The 25770-nt window shown below is 48.4% G+C and overlaps 1 protein-coding gene across 5 annotated transcripts in view; it reads left to right on the forward strand.

Moving 5' to 3' along the window:
- Positions 1 to 13269: 13269 nt before the first annotated feature.
- The window catches only part of ZMYND8 (zinc finger MYND-type containing 8), a gene marked incomplete at both ends in the record, with an annotated part of 96061 nt that continues 83560 nt past the window's right edge, over positions 13270 to 25770 (forward strand). The window contains 2 exons of one of the 5 annotated variants that reach the window (XM_084246677.1): positions 13270 to 13404; positions 21418 to 21488. In XM_084246677.1, the coding sequence (XP_084102803.1) occupies positions 21464 to 21488 (25 nt within the window). Of the gene's footprint in view, positions 13405 to 16826; positions 16920 to 19464; positions 19494 to 21415; positions 21489 to 25770 lie in introns of those variants that run through there. The other 4 variants (XM_084246675.1, XM_084246676.1, XM_084246678.1 and 1 more) reach the window with 4 other exon arrangements.

Consider the following 25770-nt stretch of genomic DNA (forward strand, 5'->3'; position numbering starts at 1 on the left):
GAGAAGCCAGGAACCTGCCTTCAGCTTAAAATTTCCCCCCATGGAGTTGGGGTTATGGAGAGAGCCCGGGAAGGCAGACCTGGGTTCCGAAGCCAGCACACCGGGAAGGCGCGGGCACGTGTGAGACACGCGCTCCGTCAGGTCGAGGCGAGTCTGGCGGGCTTGTGTCTGCTCCGCGGACACGTGCTGTGGAGCACCTCTGAGGGCCAGGCCCCGTGCTGGGCTCTGGGAGTGCATCATGGACACCAGCAGCAGGCGCCTGCCTGCAGGTGCTCCCCCTTCACAGTCTACACATGTCCCCGTTCTGGGAAGGGGGCAAGAAGATCTTGGCACGAGGGTCCCAGAGACCAGGCCCCTGGCTTGTTGGCCTCTCATGGAGGAGTGGGCCTCAATCTTCATACTCTGCAAAATGGGTGCAGTCACCTATGCTGTGCAGTGCAGAAGGGATGGTGGGGCCTCCCTGGTGGCACAAGGGGTTAAGTCCCAGCACTATGAAGCTATCTGCAGCCGCTGCAGCACGAGTTCGATCCCCGGCCAGGGAGCTACCCACATGGTGCAGCAGACCTCTCCTGTCTCCCTGCTGCTCCCCTCAGCAGTGTATTTCAGTCAGTCTTCCTGTTCTGCTCCCCACTCTGTCTCTGGTGAATCCTCTCACCCCCGACACCTCTGGCCTATACCCCAGTTCTTGTATGCATAAATAAATAACTCTTAATTAAAATAAAGGGGATTGTGGAGGAGATCCCAGGAAAGGGAGAGCAAGAAAACGGGAGTAGAAGGCTGGCTCTTACTGGTTGATTTTTGTGGCATCTATATTGGGGTGCTAAGAACTCGGGGAGTTATTTTCTTACCTCACACTCAGCAGTCATACTGTTCTCTCTCTTACCCTGAGGCAGAAACAAGTCAGAGGGGTTGATCTGCCTTTCCAAGGAAGCTCAGGACTCCAGACTGGAAAAGTAACGGAGATAAGACCCACTGGGGAAAGAGTTGGAGGGGACCGATAAGTTAGGGGTGCTAGGTTAAATTCAGGATGACCTTGGGTCAAAAACTTTCTTGGTTATCTGAAATTCAGATTTATTTATTTATTTTAAAAGATGTATTTACGTATGCATGCAAGAGCTGGGTGCAGGCCAGAGGTGTGTGTGGAGAGGGATGGCCTCATAGTGTGGAGATTTAACCCCTTGCACCACAAGGGAGGGCCTGAAATTCAAGTTTAACTGGGTGCCTGCATTTTTATTTGCTCAACCTGGTTCTGATGTCACTTGGGGTGAAGAAGCTGGGATAAGAGAGAGGGAGGCTAACCACCAGCTCTGGGGCTGCTGAGCCTGTGGGTTGGGTGAGAGCTGGCGAGGAGAGGCCAGGCTGGGGGGCCCAGTGTCGAGGTGAGGCTGCCACGGCCTGGAGCCCAGGGTGAGGCACCGCTTTTGCTCCAGAGCCTTCAGCTTCAGGCATTTGGTTTTCAGTAGCTCAGCTGGTCCTTTGTTTGAGCTGCTGTGTGAATACCAAGTAGCCAGCTATTGGGCAAAGCTGCCTGCAGTTTTTGCTTTACATACAAATCTGTAGTTTCCTCTAGTAAGTGGCCACCCTATCAGGTTTCAAGTTTTCCAGAGACCTCATTATATCTCAGAATAATTCCTGATTCTTTGACTAGAAAATTGGGGATTCAGGCATCCTTGCAGCAGTTTCATCCAACCACTTCCTCATTCATTTACCCTGTGGATAGATCTGAACAAAAGACACTTCGAAGTCAACCACAGGGCATCATACCCAGTTGCTAAGCGTACTAAGGATTAAATTATGGTCACCATCAGCACTACGTGGGCAACACATAGGAAGGAGATCCGATTTATTGGAAGTGGGCCCAGGAAAGTTACCTCAAAGAAATGAAATTTCCTCGTGTTTGCTTTTGAAGCAAGAGTTTCCAGTAATAGCAGCACCAGCTAAGTGGCACCAGGCAGCTAAATAACCACGTTTACTACAGGAACTAGTTAATTGTGATAACAATCAGAAGACATTATCATCCACATTTTACAGGCCCAGAGAGGGCAAGTTACTAGTCCAAGGTCACACAGTAAGTGAGTGGGCCTAGCCGCCTAGCGTCCAAACTGGTTTCCAAGCTGGTTGGGGTCTGGAGCTGGGACACCAGGGCTGAGGTTGGAGAGGAATCCTGCAGGCCCCCTAAGGCTCCACTAAGAATTTGAGACTTTGGCCTGAGAACAATGGAAAATCTTTGAAGGGTTTTAGAGGTGGGGGTTGGGAGTGGGGGTGTGTCCTGGTCCAAATTGAAATTTCAAAAGATTCCTCTGGCTGCTGAGGGTGGGGGATGGGAGCTGCCTAGGGCCTGGGGGCTGTTGGGAGGCTGGTCCCTTCCTGTCCCTGCAACAGATAATGGTGTCTTGGGAGCTGGCCACCGGCTCTGCAGAATGGAGTTACGCGGCCGGAATCGACCATGGAAGACACCCAAAAGGTAAACTCACAAAGCTCAGTCGCGGGAGAGGAAGAAGTCAAAGGTGACATCCAAGTTTGGGATTTGTGGAACTGGATGGGAAGTTCTTGAGAGGATGAGGTTAGGAGGCCTGAGCATACCTGAGAGTTGAGTTTTGATCAATTTGCCTCAGGTCAGAATTTTTTTTTTTTGTTTTCGGTGTTTTGTTGTTGTTGCTAAATTGGCCCCTGAAGATGTCTACTTTGGTTCCTCTTCTCCATAGTATTTGTTTCTTGGAATTTTAGAGACTGAGAGGGAATAGACTTCTTTCTTAGGAACGACTTCCTTTCTCGTGGGTAAATGATTTCATCCTGAGCACCTCAGTCTTCTCATCTATAAAATGAGGGTCATGATGGCACTTATATCACAGAGTGATCGGGAAGCTTGACTTAATTAATACATAAAATGCACTCGGAGCAGTGTCTGACACGTGGTAAGCCTCAGCAAGGCCAGCCGCTCTTACAAAGTAAAGATGGTAATGCTGATGCTGTTGTCATGACAACAAGGAGGGAGCTGGAGGCAGCACTGGCTGTAGAAGGAGGCTAAAGCTAAGGCTAAGTCATTGCAGTTACTTTGCAAGTACATATTAAACATCTTTCTGTACCCAGTTATAAGCAAGCTATTTAAAAAGTATGTACCATCGTTCCAGGAGTTTACTTCACTCAAATGAACAAATATTGAGTGATTTCCAAGTGCAGACCTGCTTAGATCCTGAGTTACAATGGTGTCTATGAAAATGACAAGTTTCTTGCCTTGAAGAGCAAATATAACACTACTTTTAGACTGTGCTAAGTACCGGGAAGAAAATGAAATTGTTGTGAAGTGAGCCCAGAGGGCCTCCTGGGGGAGGTGACCTTTGGCTCCGGGTCTGAAGCCCAAGCAGAATGTACACAGCTTCCGAGGGGGTGGGAACTAGTTTGGCTGGAAACAACTAGCACATTTTGAGGACCCTAAAGTAGTAGGTCAGGTTGGTTGGAGAGCCGTAAACACTTGAAGGGGAGAATCACTTGATTTTTATTTCTACATATCACCATAACTGAAATTATAGGTAGTAGACTTTTTAATTTGTACATGAATTGTAACTTCATAAGGTTCAAGCAAATAGATTGTGTAAGAAGGCACAAAATCCAAATAGGGGCTTGGTTGATCTTCTGGAGATCTTGTATAGAAACTATATCATGTAAGAGGAAAATGGCATTACTAGATAAATAATTATTGAGCAACTCCTATGACTCAGGCCTCTGCTGGCTCCTGCGAGCACTGGTGAATGGATACACAAAGTCCCTGGCTTTGTAAACAGAGGAAAAGTAAGCAAACAAGGAAATAAGGTGCTCATCTGTCATGCCAAGTCCTAGGAAGGAAATGACTGGGTGATGTTTCAGAAAGTATACTGAAGTTGGCATAAGCTGGGTGGTTAAGAAAGGACTCTTGGAAGAGGTGACACATGCAGAGGGACCCGAATCTTGAGAAGGAGCCACCACCTTGAGAAGGTGTTCCAGGTGGGGGGCAGGGGGCTAAGGGTGCACAGACCTCAGGCAGGACCAAGTCTGGAGAGGCTGGGGATGGGGTCGGGGCCAGGGCTTTCTGAACAGAGCAAGAGGGAGCAGTCATTAGAGAGGAGGTCAGAGAGTAGGGACATGTCCCCAGAGGGCTCTGCAGGCCCCGGTCAAAGTGTCACGGTTTTCTTCTGAAAAGGAGAGGATTTCTGTAAAGGAACAGATGGGTTTTAGTAACTATTCAGCCCTGACACTGGAACACAAAAGCAGGCATAGACAATGACATTTGTGAATGCCCATGACTGTGTTCCCCTAAAGCTTTACTTATATGGACATTGAAATTTGAATTTCATAGAATTCATGCATGCCGCCAGTTATTTTTATTTTTGATTTTTTTCCCCCAACCATTTTAAAATGTGAAAAACCATTTTTAGCTGCAGGCCAGACAAAACAGGTGGTGGACTGGATTTGGCCCAGGGGCCTTGGTTTGCAGACTCCCGTTCTAAAGTCATGGGGAGCTCAGAGGGGGGTCTTGAGCAGGAGAGGCTATGATTTATGATGGAAGGTCCTAAATCAGACTGGAGGCCACGAGTGGATGTAACCGTGTAGGATCCAGCAATTATGTAGTCAGTCAACAAACACTGAATTCCTGGAACAGTCAGGGGATGACTAGAAAGGACCTGTGATCTTCATGGAGTGGTTCGATACTCTGGGTTCATTACACCAACAAACCTCAAGATCCAAAGAGAGACACGAAAAGCAAAAGCTCCATTGAGAAACTGCTGGGTGGCACAAGCGGGTGGCTGGGTGGAGCCAGTCAGCAGGGAGGGCATTGGTAGGAATGGGGATGTGTGTTATTCTAAGTGACACGAGAGACAACAATTGTGGTAAAAGACACATAATGCAAACTTTGCCATTTTATCCATTCTGAAGTATTTAACCAGTGACATTAAATACAGCCACGGTGTTGTGCCACCTCCTCTATCTAGTCCTAAACTTCTCAGCACTCCAAAAGGGAAGATTCTGTCCCCATTAAACAAATGCTCATCATTCTTTTATGGGACAACCCCGATATAAAAACGGGTTTCCTGGCTGTGGGTCCTCACCCGTGCGCTTAAAAGGGACTTACGAATACTCCACTACAGGCACACACAAAAAGGTTAATAAAAGGTTTATTTACAAGGGAAAGGGAATTAAGGAAATGTACAACTCAGGGAGACAATAGGGAAACAAAGTCTTTAATGCCTCCTACCCGATCTGCTGACCTGGAAACCCAAAGTCACTCTCCGAGCTGGCCGGACGCTGCGAGCTGGCAGAGAGTCAAAATGGGGGACCCTCCAAAGCCCACGTGTCTGGCTTTATACCAACCTGGCTGCTTAACCCCACCCTCAGGTCCCAGCCACCTTCCCTTTGGTGGTGATGGGATGTGGAGTTCCCAGTGTCTTTTGGCTTTGGCCTGGGGTGGGGGGTGGAGTCCACAAAGCCTGCATGGAATTAGCTTTAGGACATCCTTTTCCCCCTAACAATTCCCTGGTAACCTTCCATCCAGTTTGCCTGTTCTGGGTATTTCATATGAATGGAATCATACAAGGAGTGTTTTTGTGTCTGGGTTTTACTTAGCACAATGTTTTGAAGGTTTACCCGTGTTGTAGTGTGCATCACTGCTTCATTCCTTTTTACGAGTGAGTAATATTCCAGCGCATGGATACACTAAATTTGGCCTATCCTGGCATCCGTGAATGGACACTTATGTGTCTCCACCTCTTGACTGTTGTGGATAGTGCTGCCCATAGGGGAAGTGACCCCTGGTTAATAAGATCCCTCTGGTTGCTCCCTCCATGGGGAAGAGCCCTAAAGGGCAGGAGGGGAGTAGGAGACCAGTTAGAACAGGATTCTTGGTTTGACTTTCCGATGTGACCTCCCTCTAGCCATCCTGGGGCACAGTCCCCAGGAGATTCTCTAGGAGGGAAGACTGAGCATGAGGAGAAGGCTGTAGCTGCCCAATAGCAGGATCTGTGACCCTGATTGAGGGGACTGGGTTACAAGCAGCAGAGCGGAGTTTAGCATGCACATGGAGGGCAGAGGCGCCAGCAGGCTGGCTGATGGTTTGGGTAAAGGTGGTGAGTGAAAAGGGGCTGTGCAGGATGGAGGTGTGAAGCTGTGCGGGAGGGAGGTGTGAAGCAACCAGTTAAGGGAGATTCTATTGACTGGTGGGGAGCTCTGCAGAGGAGCTGGTTTGAGGGGAGTTGCTCAATGAGAGGTCCCAGTGCCCCCTCCCCAATCACACAGGCAAAGGGGCTATGTGGCCTGACTGCCTAGGAAGTCAGCTGAGAATCCTCCAGGAAAGACACTGGATATGACATGAGGGGCCTGGAATTTGAAGGTGGGTGTTATTCCAATGAGGGGGACAAGGGAGAACAGGCCAGGGTGGGACATACTTGGGAACAGGTGAGTCATTCTGTTTTTCAATGAAAATAGAGGGTGATGTGGGCCTCCCTGGTGGTGCAGGGGTTAAAGTCTCAGCGCCAGCCACTGCAGCATGAGTTTGATCACAGGGCCAGGGAGCTGACCCACTTGGCACAGCAGACCTCTCCTGTCTTGCCCGCTGCTCCCCTCAGCAGTGTATTTCAGTAGATCTGCCTGCTCTGCTCCCCACTCTGTCTCTGGTGAGTCCTCTCACCCTCCACCTCTTGTCTACACCCTAGTTCTTTTATGCATAAATAAAAAAAAAATCTTTCAAAAAAATTAAAAAGAAAGCAAAGTCAGAAACATCCAGAAAATACTTATTGCATTTCTATTGCTCCCAGGCTAGGTGGAAAAACCAAGGCACAGAATTTCTTGTGTCAAGCAAGCCTGCCCCATTGGGCAGTGGGCAGCTGGATTCACACCCAGACAATCTCACCCTAACAGCCACACTCTCAACTACTGTGCCCTTCTGCCTCTTGACGTGGGGAAGAGAGGGGAAAGTTGCAGATATAAGACTAGCTGTGGGGCCCCCGGGAGAGGAGGAGAGAGAAGGGAAGGGGAGTGGGGGAGAGAGTAGGCGAGGGGAGGGGTTCTGGTGAAGGGAGCAGATGCGGAATTGAGCCCTGGAATCCTCTCTGAAGCAGGGGGAATGCACTGGGAGGTCAGAGGAGGGGAATAGCTTGCTTTAGGGAGCAGGGGCACTGAGAGTAGGAAGGGCAGAGGGAGGGGAAGATCAAGTGCAGGGGCCCAAACAGGATGGTCAAAGTGAGTCCTACGACTGTGGGCTATGAAAGATGAAGTCAGGGGTCAGGAGGAGGGTGCTAGTTCTGTAGGGAGGCTTGTGGGCCATTTTTTGCAGTTGAGTTTTGATTCTGAGTCAGTTGGGAGCTATTGATGGTTTTGATCAGGGGAAGGACAAGATCGGACTCGTTTTAAGAGCATCACGGCCTCTAGGTATGTGTGTGTGCATGAGCATTGCAAGGACAGGAGCAGAGGACTCAGGCTGGAGGCTACTGCAAGCCTGGAGATGCAGATGATTTTGATGGAGCGCTGTCTGACACAAGCCTCCATCTTAGAGTTAGACACAGAAGGCATGGCGTTGAGGAGTTCAGACCAAGTCTTGGCCTTGTAATGTTAGGGGGGAAAAGGATGTCCCAAAGCAAATTCCATATAGACTTTGTGGACTCCACCCCCACCCCAGGTCAAAGCCAAAGACACTGGAAACTCCAAATCCCATCACCACCAAAGGGAAGGTGGCTGGGACCTGAGGGTGGGGTTAAGCAGCCAGGTGGATACAAAAGGCAAACACGTGGGCTTTGGGGGGCTCTCCATTTTTGGGCTCTCAGCCAGCTCTGAGCGTCCGGTCAGCTCTGAGAGTGACTTTGGGTTTCCAGGTCGTCGAATCGGGTAGGACGCATTAAAGACTTTATTTCCCTATTTTCTCCCTGAGTTGTACATTTTCCTTATTTCTTTTTCTCTTGTAAATAAACCTTTTATTAACCCTTTTGCGTGTGTCTGTAGTAGAGTATTCATAAGTCCCTTTAAAGCGTACGGGTAAGGACCCACAGCCAGGAACCCGTTTAATATCGGGGTTGCTCTATAACAGCTGGAGATCAAAGTCTAGTGCAGCATTTCTCAATCTAGACCCTGATGATATTTGGGGCTGGCCAGTGAGGGGAGGGGGGGCGTCTATGCCTTGCAGGATGTTCAGCAGCATTCCTGGCCTGCTCCCAGGCCCAGATGTGACAACACCAAATGTCTCCAGGCATCTCCACTAGGAGAGAGAAACCAACGAGAGCAAATTAAATTGACTCTTCTTTCCATGATGGTAATTGCTAGGAAGTAAAGGGAGCCGGTAAAGGAGGGTCCTGAATCATCTTCCTTTTCATTTTAATTTTGTTCCTGAATCTCTTCTATCACTCCCCACCCACGCGGCAGCCATCTCCCATCCCCCCCCCCCCCCCCCCCGCCTTCCCTCCTTCATCCATTTGCCTAATCCTGCCTGTCCCCTCCTAGAAAGAAAGACAACAAACAAGGCCTTAGAGAGGACACCTCTTACCAAGATGGGGGTGGGGGCTGAATGAGTCCTTATGCCTCTTTGTGGCTGTAACCTGACTCCCGGTCAGCTCTGAAGGTGAGCCTGGCTGTCACCAGGCCCCAAACTGGCCTCGGTTCCAATTGGCCAAAAAGGAACAAAACAAAACAAGATATTTAAAACACTTCCCTGCCTCTGTCCTGTCCGTTTCGCATAACGGACAGAGGCCTGCTGCTAGCTTGGGGCAGATAACTCCAAGCAGGCTTATTTTCGTAGTCAGCGGAACAGGCTATCTCGGGATGCAGCTTGCTGAGGCCGCTCCTCCTGCTGCTTGCCTGGCTGCAGGCCAGCGGGAGTGAGGAACCTTCTTGGTGGGGCCAGGCCTTGGCTATTAAGGTGCCAGGAGAGAGAGCGGGCCAGCCCTTCCTCCCCTTCAAGACCGGCTTTATCACGGAGATAGGCCGCGCTTCCTTCCTGATTCTGCCCCCAATTCTCTTCATCCACTGGGAATATTAGGAGAGACACGTTTTAATCAATTTTTACTATCTCATTGCTTATTAATATCACCATGGAACCTGCTTGTTTAGACCTGTGCTGACTTCCAGGAGAGGCATGGTGGTTACATTTTTTCATTGCCTTCTTGTTAAGCCAAGGTTTCCCTACCCGGCACTGTGGCTGTTTTGGAGGACAAAATTCCTCATTTGGGGTGGTCCTGTGCATTTTAGGATCTTCACTGTATCCCTGACCTCCCCCCACTAGCTGCCATTAGCTTCTCTACCCCCGAGTTGTGACAACCTCAGCCTCCAAATAAGGTCATATATCCCCCCGGGGTAAAACCACTCACCCCCAGTCTGGATAGAACCTCTGACCTCAAGCTGTGGAATAGCCTGGCGGTAGCCTTGGCAAAGTGTCCCCCTGGACACCTAGCCAGAGGTTTGCAGAGAGAGCTTTTCCTGGGCTTCAGTCTGTCGTGAGAAGGGGGCTCAATGAGCGCATCATTCAGGATTTAAAACTCCTCCAAGGAGCTGACCTCCTAAAAGCAGGCATAGATTCTTCTGTTGCGGCTGGAAGGTTTTAGCCTGTTTCTGCTCTGCTTGGTTGGCTTCTCTTATTTGTTTTCTTTTTCCTCTTTTGTTTCTTGAGAGGCAGGTGAAGGTGCAGAGTGTAGGGATCAGGAATCAGAACTGAAAGTCTGGCCTCTGGCCCTTGTTAGCTGTGTGACCTTGGGCAGTTCACTTCACCTCTCTGGGCTCAGTTCCAGGCCTCTAACAATGTCCCTACCTCGTGGAGTGGTGTGTAAAGCATTGATTTCGCATGGTGCCTGGGGGAACATGCAGTAGCTAAGGGGAATGCTGCAGTATGGGCTTCATCCACATTTGGTTTCCTGTATTTCTTGCTTATCAGCCGCATTCCATCAAGATCAGGACTGGCCCTTAGTAGGCCTGCCCCGGGCTTCCTTTTCAATCCCTGTCCCTCTCAGGATTCCATCTGCCACCATACCTTTGTCTCTGTCCCCAGCCGAATTGCCATTTTCCAGATAACCTCAGACCTACCCGAATGCCAACAGCATTCCTCAAACTGAACAGAGCTGCCAGAATAAGCCAGCAGCTTCCTGCTCTTTGCCCCAGAAAACATTTCAAGTGATCAAATGATCAGAGAGGGCGGGCGGGCTGGCGGGCAGGCAGGCAGGCAGGCAGGCAGGCCGGCAGGCCGGAGGGAGGGGTACGCTGCAGCTGCTTATGCAAGGAGCTTTTATCCCAGGTTAAAATCCACCACGCGCCCCGGTGTATTTCATTTCCTCACTGGGCCTCGTGGTGACTCATACAGGAGATCTGCCACCAACTCCTAGACATTGTTCCCCCCATAGCAGCCCCTGCAGAGGCACACAGCAACCCCCCCCCCCCACCTTCATGGCCCAGCGGTGGCCTGTGCTGCCCACAGCAAGGAGAGTGAGGTCTGAGGGTTCCATGTGCTCTTGCCGATCTGCTCGGCCCCCCGTGGGTCTCCCTGGACACGGTCCCACCCCCAGGAAGAGGCGGCTCCCTTCTGGTGAGGCCCAGGCCTGTGTGCTGGACCTTTGTCAGGCGCTGGAGGTGTCCCTCCCTGCATCTGAGTTCTTCGGCCTAAAATACAACAGAAACAACAACAAAATCCCCTCCCTGTTCATAAAGCCTGGGCCCTGCTCCTGCAGTACAGTGTTTGGATTGCTGGCTTGTTCCTGTTTGATATAAGATTCCCAGCCAGGAAGAATTTATGTACACGCGGTGGGCATCTGTTGTCCATGTGGGGGCGGGGGCAGGGAGAGCTGGCGATCTGCTCTAGGTTTTCTTTGTGGAACCAACAGTGTGGGACTAGAAAGCCCATGAGTGCTAATTTTAGGAAAGGTGAGACAGTGGCGCCTCAGTTTACCTCCTGGCATATGACGACATCACCTCTGGAAGCTTTTCCCAGCCTCCCAAGCCGGGTGTGTATTTAGCTTCTGTTGTTCCAGCTTGCTGTTTTTTTTTTCTCTCTTTTTCAAAAATCTTGTTAAAAAAAATCTTGTTAATTAAGCACCTGGTTAGAGAGCGCGAGAGCGAGAGAGCAAGAGAGCGTGAGTGTGAGCATGGGGATTTTAAGATCCTTTTGGATTTGCCTTTTCTTTCTTGGGGTGCAAACCAGTTACAAAGGCAGCTTTTAGGGAGGAAACCGGGAAAAGACCTCCTAATATGATTGAAATGGGTGAAATTATAACAGCTCTGAAAAACTAGTTAATATTTTACTGGGGAGCAGTGCCAGAGCTGGGGGTGGGGGGGCTGCCAAGTGTAGGGCTGTGTGAAATAGCTCCCCATCTGCCTTAGGGGACGAAGAGAAGCCGTTCTCTGTGGAAATAAATTTAAGCAAGAATCCTTATAAAGCTCATGGGATGTGTCTGCCCACCGAGGGCCCAGTTCCCCTAGAACAGACATAGGGATGATTGTGACAGGCAGGGCTGAGCGGTGGGTGTAGGCCTGACTAATAATGGGGGTTCTTGTTCCCTCGCTGAGTTTGACATCTTTCTTTCTCCCTCTGGATTTAAATGGCTTCTCAGACCGAGAGGCACTGCCTGTGCCCTGGATTCAGAAGGTACACGCCTCCTCGGGAAGCAAAGGCGAGAGACAGCGGCTCACTCTCTCTCTTTCTGCATCTGCCGGGAGCTGCAGCTGGTATTTTTCCACAGGCCTTTTCTGCGATCTCAGGGCCTAGTTTTTCCCAGCCAGGCCTGGAGTCCGAGAGAGGGTTAACAGGCAGGAAGCTGAAGGCATCGCAGACTAATACGGAAGTCAGATTTTTGTTTAACTGACAGGTTTAGCAGGCCTCAGCGGTGGGGGAGGGCGCAGGGAGGGGAAGGGAAGTTTGTAGATCTAGGCATGTGGCCTGCTAGGAGCTTGTCTTAGGGTAAGGACGGAGAGGGGGTCCCCCTGGCACCGTGGCAGGGAGGCAGGAGCCCATTTTGGCTTTCCTTTGAGAGCTGGCCTGGGGAGGTGGGGGGGTAGGGCGAGAGGTTACAGTCTCAGCCAGGCAAATGGCTCCGGGGCCTGCTTTTTCCAGGAGGCGTTTTGACAATGACTATGCAAACTTGACCACTCCACTCCCCTCCTCCCTCCCCTCAGCAGCCTGAGTCCTCTGTGGCCTGGGCCGCTTCTCAGCGATTTCTCAGGGCCTGCCTGCCTGCCTTGTCCTCTCTGCTCTTCAGAGGCCTGCCTCCAGCCCCTTTTCTTTGCTCTCTTGGCTGCTTTCCTAGGGCTCCCTTCTCTGGGGTTTCACTTTTTCTCAGGGAGGGCGATCCTGCTGGATTGTTCTAGAAAAGGGCCAGCCCTCCCTCCTAGCAAAGGGAGCTGCTTCTGTGGGGGCAGGTGAAGGTGAGCCCTTCCAGCTCACCCCCAAAACTCTCTTTCCAGTGGCATCTGGGCCTCAGGCTCTGCGGGAGCAGGTCAGGCTGGCTGCACTGGTTTGTCCGTGCCGGGAAATCTAGCCAGGGTGTGGGAGAAGTGCTTCTGGGGGCCCCTCTCCCAAGTTTTCCTTGCAGCAAAAGGCCTAGCTTAGCCTGTCTTTTTCTATGCACAGGATGGCTCTTGCTCACCAGAGCCTCACAAAGATAATCGCTCAGGAAGTGTTTCAGCCAATCCCGGGCGGCTTTACACTCCGATTTGCTGGGGCAGCCAATCGGGGATGAGCTTTTATTAGGCGGCCAGATCATCAAGCCGAAGTGCCAAACCCTTTTTCTGTGAGAACTAGGAGCCTGTCCTCCATGTTTTATAAGTATTGACATTACACAGTGTTAACAATGCATCCACAGAGGTAAGCTCGACTTTTTAACCATCTTTTCTCCCCCTCCCTCTGAGACATCCGAACTGTGGGCGAGCAGTGTGATTTCTCTGTGGCTGGCCGTGCCACACTCACCCCCACAGCACTTAGGTTAACTTGGAACTGTTTAGAGAGAATTTTTTTTTTTGCTTTCTTGGGTCACATGGCTAAGTAGCCATTAGCCATAGCTTGAATTTGCAAACTGGCAAGGGCCTGCAACACCTTTTCTTCCACCAGGACATGGTGTTTCTGGAATAGTTTGAAGCTAGATCCTGGTATGTCAAAAAAGAAGCTTTTTTTTTTTTTTTTTTTCCTCCTTTTTCTCTCTCTCTTTCTCTGAGCAGTTCCCCCCCCCCTCCCCTGCACTATTGTCTTCTCTTGTGTCACATGCCTGCTGGGGGAAGAAAATGGAAGGTAAGCAAAGCAGGCTCCTCTCCAAGGAGACCTCATAGCAGCACAGCAAAGCAGGCAAGTTTACCTCTCCAAAGAGGTTCTGGGAAGGCTGGACTAAGTTCTGACAAGAGAGGACGTGTGTTTGAAAAAGAACCCAGCCCTCAGCAGATCAGTGCTAGGGAGAGATCCCAGCTCCTGGGGCCTAGGTGGGTGGTGTGGTGTCTCTACATGGTCTTGTTTTCTCCCTACAGGGCTTCTTCACTTGAAACTACATTGTTCAGCCTTTTTTCCTGACTTCTGTTGATACAGAGTGTTCTTCTGCAAGCCAGCCTACAGCCAGCAAATGTTTCTGAAAGTGTTTTCTAGGCTTTGGAGGAAGTTTTTTGGAGTAGGGATGGGGATTGGGGGTGTGTGTGTGGGGGGATGTTGGACAACATCCTGTAATAAATCTGTGAGGACTCTTTTTGAATCCCTTAGCTTGCTACTCTTGCATGATTTTCAATGAACTAATGTGTCTTTTATCCTGGTTTTCAGTTTCCTTTTGCTTTTTTACATTGTATCCTCCTCTGCCCTCCTGGGTGATAGAGGGCAGAGGAAATAAAACCATGTCTGTGGCTCATGACAGCATTCCATGTTCAGTTGTTGATTGTGTTGTTGTGGTGTGTGTGTTTTTAATAATTCCATGTAACTGTTTTAAAAAAAATTTCCTTTTTGATCAAGTCCCAAATCTGCCAGCCTGTTTTCTCTTCTTAACTGTGGAGAAATGAGTCGGTGGCTTGAACATTTGCTGGGTAAGTAAGGCAGCCCATCCATTTCCTCTGTGGCCACGGATAGTTTGGCAAACATTTGGGGGCTGTTCGTAATGGGGGGGGGGCTTGGCTAAAGTAGTGGGGGCTTTTCACTAGCAGGAACCAAACAAGGGCTTTTTAAGAGTAGCTTGATTTTAGGGGACTGTTTGACTCCACCGATTGTCCTGATAACCTGCAGCTAGGATTGAGGATTACACTTCCTGTTTACTCTCAACCTGGGGAGAAATGTTTAGTTCATTGTGACTTGCCTCAGAGACTTTTTTTAATTGGGTTTGTTTGGATGGTAGAACTCTGGGTAGGTGCTCTGTTTGTGAAATGTAACTGAAGTGCTTGTTCCTAGGGTCACAAGAGTCTTAAACATGGGTGAGGCAGGAGCTGGTGTGTGTGTGTGTGTGTGTGTTGGTGTCAGCACTTAATGTTTTAGGATACTTACCTGTAGTGCAAAATCCCATTCACCACCAAACTTGCTTTGATGCAGGACTCACTGAATTACAGATCTGGCCTTTTTCCAAGCCAGACCCACACGTCTGCATGCCCGCTTGCCTTTACTTATGCTTTATTTCTCGCTTTTTTACATTTCCCCTGCTGGAGCTAGAACTTAAGGATGAAAAAAGTACTTTTGTTCAGTGTTTCCTTCAGAATTTCCCTGGAAGTTCACTTCATAAATTTCCAGCCTGGACACCCATCCAGAATAACAGTAAATGGTGGAAAAATATTCAGTTGTTGTTATGCCAACTTTATTGAGTCAATAACTCTTTTTTTCTTTTCATATCCACCTAGCCACCTTTTAGCACCAATTGGAAAAAGGCTCATTTAATAAGGAGAAATGTACGGACCTCTCAGTTGAGAAAAGTGTGTAAGACAGGTCCAGCCTCTTAGAATAAAAGTACAGGCAGCTGATGTTACGTACTTAAAACTGAACAGGGCTAGTACCCCACACAAGTAAGTCCAGACACTTAGCTCTTTTCTTTGTTCTTATCTCCTGGCTGTAAATGGAAATTACATATTGAGGTTCTTGTGGCCTCCCTAGAAGCAATATCTAATCACAAGATTCCTGGTTTGGTGCCTCCAACGTTTGCATAATGGTGTGTTTGTTGGATGGGAAGGAAACCTAAGGGCAAGGCATTTGTCCTTTAAAAGCCTGCATTAAAATGGCTCCCACAGGTTTGCAAAGCCAAGATCTGTTTTCAAATGGGCGGCCCCAGCAAGTTCCCAGCCCTGGACCAAGCCAGCTGCAGTTCCCTGGTACTGTGGCCACCACCAAACACGAGTCTGTAAAATGTTAATTGCTTTCAAAGTAGCCTTATTTTCCAGTTTCACTAAGGGTAAAAAGTGAGCCTGCATTGCAGCCAGACTAGGTAGTAGGGCCAGCAGTGCTGCTCACACAGCAGCCCAATAGGCTTCCTCTCTCAGCTTTTGAACCAATAGACTTGGAGGAAAGGTTACAGATTGACAATTGCAGTGGCCGAACTGAGAATGGGCCTTCTGGAAATTTCTACCATCTTTGTTCTTTTTAGGAAAAGCAGATCTGCCAAGCTGAAGAGTCTCCTGCATTCCATTCCTAGGGCATTCCCCCCACCCCCGCCCTTTTTTTTTTTTTTTTTTAACATCAAGGTAGTAGAATGTTCTTTCTGCCACGTTTGTAATTTGCAGAGGGAGGAACAGAACAGGGGCTGTTTTCCTTTCTCCTTCTGCCTCCTCAAGTCCCCAAAGAGGATGCACAGCTGCAAGGGACAAACACAGAGACACTGGAGCTTTTGATTCGTCTCCTTCTCCCCCCACACCCCCCCTTCCTTCAAGACCCTCCAGGATGGATTCACTTTCTGCTTTGGGAAATTAAGTGGCATTCACGTGGGGGAGGGGGAGGCTTTTATTAGCTCCAGAAAATGGTCAGTGTTCCGTCTGTAACTAGGAATTAATTATATATAATCACTCAGTAAACTTTCTACAGAGTTTTTCTAATTGCTGCGAACGTACTTAGCCTGTTGGAGCTGAGTCCAGTTACTTTTATAATTAACAGCTCAAAGATTTGAGTCAGAAAGAAAGAAACAACGGGGGCCTCTTGGATTATAAATTAGGGATGAAAACAATAGCTTTTTCCCCCTTTCTTTCTTGTAACCCCTTTTCTTTTAAACAAAACATTCCCCCTTTTCTTTCTCTGGGAGAATAGTAGGGAAACTGCTTCAGGTCTTAAATGGGGTGGGGGGTTTGCAAATGAGTCACTTGAAAAAAGCAGGGTGACAGTAACCCCAGAAAACCCTCAAGGCAAAGGTAGGTTTTTCAAAAGTCCAACTATGTCAAATGTGTGATCGCTTTGTTTCTTTTGCCTTCTTCTTCTCTCTCCTGTGGCAGAGGCAACAAACATTTGTCAGCTGAGAAGTCCTAGATCTGGCTGGCTTTGCCTCTGGTTGACCCTGAAAAGAAAAGATACATGTAAAAGTGCCTTCGCCAGCCCACAGTGGAGATTTAGTAAGGGAATCTGTTTAGAAGCCCTTCCATGGCTCTCAAATGCAAAAGCAAGTAAGGATTCACCCAGGCTCCAGGTTGCTAGGACTAGGCTGCCCTTCCCCCTACTCTCTCCTTCCAGATAAACAAGCAGGCGGGAGCCATTTCAGCACTGCAGCTCGAGCGCTGCCAGCCTGTCCCTCCTCATCAAGATTACCTACCCACCCGTCCTCGCCCTGGCACAGCCTTGGGCACCATGCCCTCCTTTCTCCCCTGGAGCTAAAAAGCAGTCACCTTGAAACTCCCCACACACAGCTCCAGCAGAGTTCTGAGGCCAATCCTCAGACCTGTAACAGTAAATTACATTATCCACCATGAGGCTATTAGTTCGGCCTCTGAAAGCTGGTTTCGCACAAACCCATTGTTAATTTTCAGGGCTCTGTTGGGGGTGGACAAAAATCTAATTTGTGAGTATCCTGTGCGTTGGCTCAGGGAATGTTTTACTGTTGTTTCTCCTCTGCAGACTCGGATTGTCTTGCCTTGATGTTAACTGTCTTGAGACTGGCTGGGTATTTGGTGGTCGTTTGCAGGCTTATAAACAGCCTTTTTCTTTCACCTTGGCCTCAGACTGGGGTGCAGCCCTTGCGCCTGACTTTTCAGCTGCCTGTTGTCCTTGAAGCACTCTGATTGCACCCAGCTCCTTTTAGGGATGGATACAAAGCTGGATTTTAATAAACCAAGAAGGGGGAATGGGTTTCCACCCCCTCTCCCCAGCCTGCTCCCTGTGAGCATTTTCTTGCCTGCACCGACACCTGTCTGTCTGCAACGTGTGCCACAGGGCTGCATAATTCCTAACTTTCCACCCACCTATTCCAGGGCCAGGGGGCCTCATCACAGCCTCATGGTGAAGGCTCAGGATCTTAAAAGGAAAGGGTTTTCCTTAGGAACCTGTGACTTCACAAACTCCCCCTGTCATTGCAGATTTTTTTTTAAGCTTCACAACGTTGGGTTGTTGGTGTCCTTTGGTTGAGCCTTCCCTACTTCTGATATTTAGGAAGGTGGCTTTGAAACTAGCAGGGCTGCTTAAACAAGAACTACAGCTATTGAACAAACTGCTACCATTTTAGCTTCAATACAGGAATGAGGCAGTGTTGCCAGACGCCATTTTAAGAATCCTGCATAAATAGCTTAGCTACCGATGACTCTGCCTGTTTTAGGTGAGTGCTTATATAAAGCGGCTCTGCTAACCATTCCCTTCTCCCTTCCCCCAATTTTTAAGAAAATTAATTGCAGATTTAGGGAAGCATGTTTTTTTTTTTTAAATTATTATTATGATGTTCACTATTTTGTGATCTAGAAGAGGAAGATGTTGTGTCTTGGGGATTAAATATTTCTTACAGCCTGGACCAGTTTGGTATTTTGAATGAAAGTAAAAAGCTGAAGGCAAAGTCCTTTGGAATGATGCATGATTCTTGAATTGCTGTGCGATGGTCCTCATCTGCTGTAGAACCAGACTTGTGCATGCTGGTTATATATTCTAGATGGGTTGGCTATTCTTGGTTAAAAGTCAAATAGTAGTAGGGGCACTTGGGGAAAAGAAATATCTGGGCATTGTGTATCCAGGCATTTTCCTGTCAAAACTAGATGTTTTCTTTTCTCTCTCTCTTTTGGAAGGGTTGAGGGGATGTGATGATTCCTGGGAATTACGGACCAGCCTTGAGTCCTCAGAATTAATAATCAGAAGGCTTAAAACATCTCGGCGGTGCAGCAGTTCATCTGCAACTTTTAATTGCTCTTTTTCAGTGCATGCAGGTTAAGAAGTAAGCATAGGTTTTCTTACTCAGGCATTGGGGGAGAAATCTTTTTTGTTTCTTTTCTGGGGCTGGATGGGATGGTCTTGGTTTTATTTGCAGGACTGTTATTTCTTCTTTAATTGCCTGAACTGTATCAGTTTGTGAAATCCAGAGGCATGGGGCAAATGTGAGTGCAGGAGGTGGTGGTATTAGAAACTGTATACAACTAGTTGATGATCTTATTTTCCTGTTGGGGTGAGAGGCTGTTGTTGGTTTTTCAGCTTATTTTACCCTTTTCTTTAGCGGCCCCCCGACTGGAGAAAAAAAAAAAGTAATGTCAGTTTGAAACAAGGGCTTGTTGTTCCATTGTTTTGATTTAAATAAACGGGATTGCTGGAAGCTAGCAGATAAGGAAGGAAAGATGCTGTATGTTTTCTAAGACTTTAATGTGTTAATGACAAGAGTTCAAAGTCTTTTCTCCAGATGCAGCTGCTTTTTCTTTTTAACAATTATTGTTATTTGACTGCCTTTCCTCCAAAATGAATGAACACTTCTTAACCTAAATTGACCAAGATCTGTGGGGCATTCAGACAGGTACAAATCTTTTCTTCACCACTTTTGATGTAATGTTCATAGTTTTTTCCCTAATACCATTCTAGTACTTAACACTTAAAAAAAAAAACACACCCAACAGATCAGTGGTGTAGAAAAAAGGAAGTCCCTTTAGATGTGGCTATTCAAAATGACTAATTTTGCATTCTGGTCTTTGCTTTTGTAAATGAAGTTTTTTTTTTTCTTTTAATGCATAGACACTGCAGTTTCCTTTAGTCATATACAAGTTGGTGTGTGTGCATGCATGTGTGCGCATGGATTCCCTTTGAAAGGATGGTTGGTTCATCTGTGAAAAGGATGATTTTCTGAAATTGTTGTGCTTGAAATCCTTGGCTAAAGCTGGTGGTGCTATTGCTAAGTTAGGTGATTATGGTGCCCACTTGTAATACTTGGAAAGATAAAACAGCTTAACTTTTCCCTCTCTTTCCTGCTGCAGAATTGATTATCTTAAACTCCACAGCAAATAGCCACCACCTAACTAGTTTGCATTTTCTGAGCCTCTCAGCAGCATTCCTCCTGGCTGGCGCATTCAGCTCCTCTAGGCGGTGACAAGCCAAATAATTGTTCTCTTGAATGTGGCCCTCCTCCGTGATCAATACACCTTCGAATGTTTTCATCACTGCAGAAATCCTTCAAGTGGGTTTTGGGGCTCTGTGATACATAATTGTTTTTCACCGCCGTGCGTTTTGGTTGGATCCCAGATTAGCGTTTTCTGCATCACTCAAAATATGGGATCAGTTTCAAGAAGTTTAGGATTTCACATAACTTTATGCTAGAGAGGGAAACAATTCTAGTCGCTAGAAAGATCAAGGTTGCTGTTTGTTCATTTGAAGTTCACCATCTCCCCATCTGTGGGGGCTGCGTGAGGCTTTTGTTAAGATTTATTTCCAGTCACCCCAAACGGAAGCCGTCAGCAGTATCCATCTGGACAACCTGTGTGTGTTGCAGGCAGAGAATGTTTCTGAGTTAGGAATGTTTTCCTCTTTAAGTTGCAGTGAAAAGTATTGGTGCTAAAATCCCTTCAACGAATCACCATGGTATTATTGCATGTTAGGGGTGTATTTACAATTAATAGACTGCTTTCTTGTGATGAAAACCATTTGTGACATGTCAGTCGTTTCTTTGGTGATTTGTTTCTTTGGTGTCACAGGCTCCGTCCAGATGCGGTATAAATGGAATTGTTAATGGGATTCAGTATCAGAGAGCTAAATGTATAATATTCTGATTTAAAACTAATCTACCCTTCCTTTCTTCTCTCTGCTGGGACTCGTGAAGTTAGTTTCCAAGTTCTTCTAATTTAATCCTAAACTCTCATCTGTTCCTTTCTGTCTGCTTCCAATCCTGGATCCTCTTCCTCCAACAAACATGGGACTCTCCTATTCCATCTCCGTTTTGCTCCGAGGTTCCAGCCTTTTTGGACTCATCTTTTGTCTTGTCACAGTCCCAGGCCACGGAACACAGAAGGGACATTCTAATCCTTCTCCTCTTACCCAGCCGCCTCCCTGCCCTTGGCTTTGAGACTTCAAAATGGAAAATTCCAGCCATATCAATTGGTGATGCCCCCATTTCTTTTCATTTGAGCCACAGTTCAATGGAATCGCATCTGGAGTAATTGCTCAGACTCTTTACCACTTCATTGTCCGACTAAATGGTTGCAAAGGTCCAGAACCTCAAACATTTTGCACCTATTAAAGCAGGACTTGACTGACATAGCTTGGGAAGGTGTGTGCGTGGAAGCGGCCTGCTTTCTGTTCATCTGGAATTCCAGCAGAGCGGAGAGAAGATTCTGGTGGCCCTTCCCTCTGCAAAGGGGCCTGTTTTCTCTGCTTCTCTCCCCAACCCCCAACTCTCAGTCTGTCTTTTAAATAATCCTTCCTCATTCCACTTTTGTGGTGGAGGATAATTAGTCACAGCTCAAAAGAGTGCTGAATGCTTTCCCTCAGCCATGCCTACTACAGAGAAGAAACATCCAAGGGTGGGTGTATGGAGACCCCAGCCCTGCTTGCTGGGATATATACTGGTTGCTTGAATGTTTTGAGACCAGGTCTTTTGCTTCTAGCCCGGGCATATTTTTCTACTTTGTAATTTATCCTATGTATTTCTCATGTTCCTGCCTTTAGCAGGGAGGTCTGGGAAACACTCTTGCCTTGCAGAATTCAGAGACCAGAACTCTGGGTACCCTGCCAACCACCTCCAACCTGCCTGCCTTCAAACTGGTGTTAAAAATGAGAAACTTGTTTACTCGGAGGCTGGGTTTTCATTGGTCCAGGGGGTAGATTGTAATTGTGTGTCTAAAAAAAATGCCCTTTTGCATCCCCCACCAGCAGGATAACTGGAATAGTAATTTGACTTAAAAAAAGAACAACCCAGTGTTTTTAAAAACCCTTTAGGAGTCTGAACACTTGGTTTGGAACCAAGTGTGGGTTTCTTTCCCCCACCCCTGCCTGAGGATGGGGGATTGTCTTCAAGGTGGGTTTGTTGTTAGAACTTCTAAATAGTTGCCCCCATGGGGCACATCCTCCCGTCTACCTAAACATGAACATAATTTGCTCTGTTTCAGCTTGGCTGAAGAGGAAATAAAAACAGAACAGGAGGTGGGAGAGGGCATGGATATCTCTACTCGCTCCAAAGGTGAGTAAAAACCTTGTATTATATATTCCCGAGTAGAGGAGGAAATTGGAATCTCTCTCTCTTGTTGTTGTAGAGCAGTGGAGTGTGGCTCTGTGTTGCAACCCTCACTGATTTTGAGATGTGGAATCTGTGATGGATGAACCTTATTTATGGAGAAATCTCCTCCTCTTGATTGTCTTTCCCTTGCGTGTCTGTGGTGGTGTCCCAACCTGTCGGGGATTGTCCTGACAGTAAATTTTGCTTGTGTATCATGATGGAGGGTGGCTGGCTCCCTCTCTGCAGGGTGACTTTCAGCAGTTTAAACAAAGCATGTTCTGGAAGCAACCGTAGTCTCCAGTTCTGCTGGGCTTCTGATATTAATATCAGGCCGCTTTGGAATTGCAGAAGTGGAACAGCCTTGGCCTGTTTGATTGGAAAACAGTGGTTTTGGTTAGATAGGAAAAGGAAGCGTGGAACTTTCTGGAATGTTGGGGCCAGTGTTTGCATTTAGGACCAGCACATCAGAACAGACACAATTTATGTTTTATTCAGAATCCTAGACTCTTCAGAGTCTTCTAATTGCAGTGTGGTGCTGTTCATTGGGAACTGTTATATACGTACATACTTTGGCCTCCAGGGTGCTTTTTAAGAAATGGCTCATGGAGCATTTTCCATATCATTGGTGTACCCAGGTGGTTCTGTTCCTGTGACCCATCTCTGCTTGCCTGCTCTCAGCATACACCTGGGCCTCAGGTTGTTGGGAGTGGTGGTGGTGTAGGCAGGGCTGGAGAGAGGTTATTACAGACTCTGCCAGAGAGTGATGCCCACCCAGCTAGGGGGCCCCATGAAAGAGCAGCTTCCAATGGCTCCTGCAGCAACAAAGCTGTTTGGAAGATTTTTTCCTAAGACGGCGTGTTGTTTTGGGCAGAGCTAAGGGTTGGACAGTGAAGACAGACCCGGGAAGTGGGGCTGGCTGTGGCTCAGGCCTGGCCTGCCAGATGGGAACTTGGCTGTGTTCACAGAGGAGGGGTGGCCTCTGCTTCAGACTCTTGCTTTCCTCTGTGAAATGGGTGCTGGAATAGATACGAAGTTTCCTTCCACCTGGGGCTTCACTCATTGTCAGTGTTTGGAGGCTGCACGCCCAGGCAGCTTTATCTCACGCCCTTCTGAGGTGGGAGGTGTTATTCCCACCTTGCAGATGAGGAAGCTGAGGTGCTCTGCTGTGAAGCCTCCCAGGTTGTAAGCCGCACAAGAGGATGGACCCCTGAGGTGCTGTCTCCCAGGGGCTGCTGCTTTCCTGGGCACTGCGGTGCCTGAGTGGCCCAGAGCCCTATTGTGGAGACCTCTCCAAAAAGGTCAAAGCCACAGATGGTCAACTGGGCGGGAGGCTGCTCTGCACAGGGCCCCCCTCTTCTCCCACCCCCCAAAGTGGAGGCCATTCTTCTCTCCCCCTTTAAGTGTGGAGACCCCTATTTTCAGCTTCCTTCAAACCCTCTGATATTCCTAGCTCCCTACCAGGTATTATCTGCCTCCATGTGTGCCTCCTGAAGGGTACCCCCTAGGGTCCCCATCAGCCTCTTTCTTACCTGTCCCCTTCTAGTCTTCTCCCAACAGCAGTCGGACATCTTGAAAAATGTAGATCAGATCCTCCTCACCTCGTTTAACTCCCTGCACTGACCTTCTGGTGTCCTTAGATTCAAGGCTGAAGTCACCTGTGACCTTCCTACCTGGGCTGAGCTGTCCACCTGGTGACATTGGTTCACCTGATGACATTTCTGCGCCTGGTGACATTTCTCCGCCGGGCTCCACGTGAGCAGCATCTCTCCTTGGGGCTCCCGTGTGTCCTGTGTTCTTTGCAGGGAACACGCTGCCCTAGGTCCCGCCTGTTCTCATCTTGTTCCTTTCCGCCGTCATCTCCTTGGAGAGGCCTCCCGTAGTCACCCAGTCCAGAGCAGCCATTCCATCATTTTCAGTTACATGTTCAAAATTAACTTCCAATTTTAGAGCAGTTTTAGATTTTCGGGTGAGTTGTGAAGATGGGTAGCGCTCCCCTGCCCTCCCCACCCCCACCGACATGATTTTCTATTGACACCTGCATCGGGGCACCAACTTGTTCTGAGTGATGACTCCACGTCGGTACATCATTCCCTGGTTTCCCTTTGGGGACCCCACCCAGGAGACCACCTTACATTTAATCAAGTTTCCTCAGATCTCTCTTGGTTGTGACAGTTTCTCAGGTTTTTCTTTTTTTTCTTTTTTTTTTTTGATGACCTTGATAATTTTGAGGAGGTCTGCCTCAGGCATGTGGTCGGATGCCCCTCTGCTGGCACTTTGTGGGTGCTTTGCTCCTGACTGCACTGGGGTGGACCGGGGTTATAGTCTTGGGAGAAAGGCCTCCCAGTGCCCTTTTCACCACGTCGTGTATTAGAGGTGCATATTACACCATGATGTGGTGTGGTGAGGTTGACCTTGATCACCTGGCTGGGGCGGCCCCTTTTCTGTACTATACTCTTGGGAAGGAAATTACAGGATGAAGTGGGGAGTCACGCTGTGTACCTCCTCGAGGCTAGACTAGCTAGAGTTATTTGGAACTCCGTAGGAATTTGTCTCTTCTCTCGTCTTTGTTTATGTCTGGCAGTGTGGATGCAGTTATTTTATACTTTGGGTTATAGTCCAATGCTATTTAATTACTTTATTGCTCAAATTGTTCTACCTTTGGCCAGTGGGAGCACTTGCAGGTGCCTCCTATGTCCCTTTGACGTCATCATGGGACCGACTGATTGATTGATTGATGATTCAACTTTCTTTTTTTTTTAAGATGTATTTATTTATGCATACAAGAACTGGGGTGCAGACCAGAGATGCGGGGGGTGAGAGGACTCAGCAGAGACGGAGCGGGGAGTAGAACAGGCAGACGGACCGAAGACACTGCTGAGGGGGGAGCAGCGGGCAAGACAGGAGAGGTCTGCTGTGCCATGTGGGTTGCTCCCTGGCTGGCCGGGGATTGAACTCGTGCTGCAGAGGCTGCGATTACTTCATAGTGCAGTGCCTAACCCCTTGCGCCACCAGGGAGGCCCTAATTCAATTTTCTTACTTGAGCCATTGTAAGATGCTCTTGGCTCATCTTGTGTGTTTTCTGCCTGGGCCCTGCAATTAGCTCTTTCCCAAGGAAGCCCTGGTTCCTTTAGTTAGAGAATAGTTTTAGAAACCAAGATCTGGGGGCTGAGTGTGCTCATGGCTGCTGAGGTATCTTTGCTTCTTGGTCTTCTGAGCTGACAGAGCAAGGAAACACCATGTGCTAAGCCATGTGGGCACGCGAATCTGTAAGTGTTTCTGCATGTATCCATCTGCGGCAAGCCAGACATGAGTTCATGCACTGAGTGTTCTGTCATCAGTAGGCAACCCCTCCTCCCCCTTACCTTCTCCTCTGACCCCCAGGCCCATAGTGAGAAAGGTGCCTCCTAACATCTGCTGTTTATTTTCTAGTACATTTTTAACCTTATCTTCAGTGTACAGCTTGATGAACTAAAACATGTGTATGCACTTGTGAGACCACAACCCACCTCAAAATAACTGTGGGACTACAACCCACCTCAAGATAGCCGAGTATGTGTAGCCATCCAGAAAGTTCTTCAGGGTCACTCCAAACTTGCTTCACAGCCCTTGTCTATGACCTTGTATTTCTTATTTTGTGTGTGTGGGTGGTTTCCTCTGCTAGAATGTAGGCTCTTCCTCGCCCCAGGCACAATCCCTCCCTTCACCAGGCCCAATCCCTCCCTTCCCTTTGAGAGGCAGGTGCTACAGAGGATTCAGCCAGACTCCCTGGGCTTGCCCCCTGCCTAGCGAGGTCATTCTTTGTGCCCTCAGTTTGCCCTTATAAATAGGACATGATAGAGAGGGTCATGGTGAAGCTTAAGCTTGCTCACACCTACTGAGCGCTCAAGAAAGGAGGCTCCCTGCGACCTGGTGCGAGATGGCAGCCGTGATTGGAATTGGGGTGACGAGCTTGTATCCCCCTATGCACCTGTGTCACTGCTTTCCCAGGTGCACCCTCTAGGAAGAGGACAGTGGAGGTGGGGCGAGAACTTGTGACCGATGCCCAGCCACGAATCACGCAGACATCCCGGCAGCGGCTCAGGACAGGCTGCCTGACCACTGGCCTCTGGGGCATTAGTAGAAAGCTGTTCTGCAGTTATCAGGATGATTCTCCAGGACCTTTGGTTCCCTTGCTCGGGTGGGGAGTCCTGGAGCGGGGAGGTGAGCAGGCCTGAGTGAGGGAGGTCACCGAGGCTTGAGGGACACC

Source organism: Talpa europaea (assembly GCF_964194135.1).
Source record: "Talpa europaea genome assembly, chromosome: 11".
Taxonomy (NCBI): domain Eukaryota; kingdom Metazoa; phylum Chordata; class Mammalia; order Eulipotyphla; family Talpidae; genus Talpa; species Talpa europaea.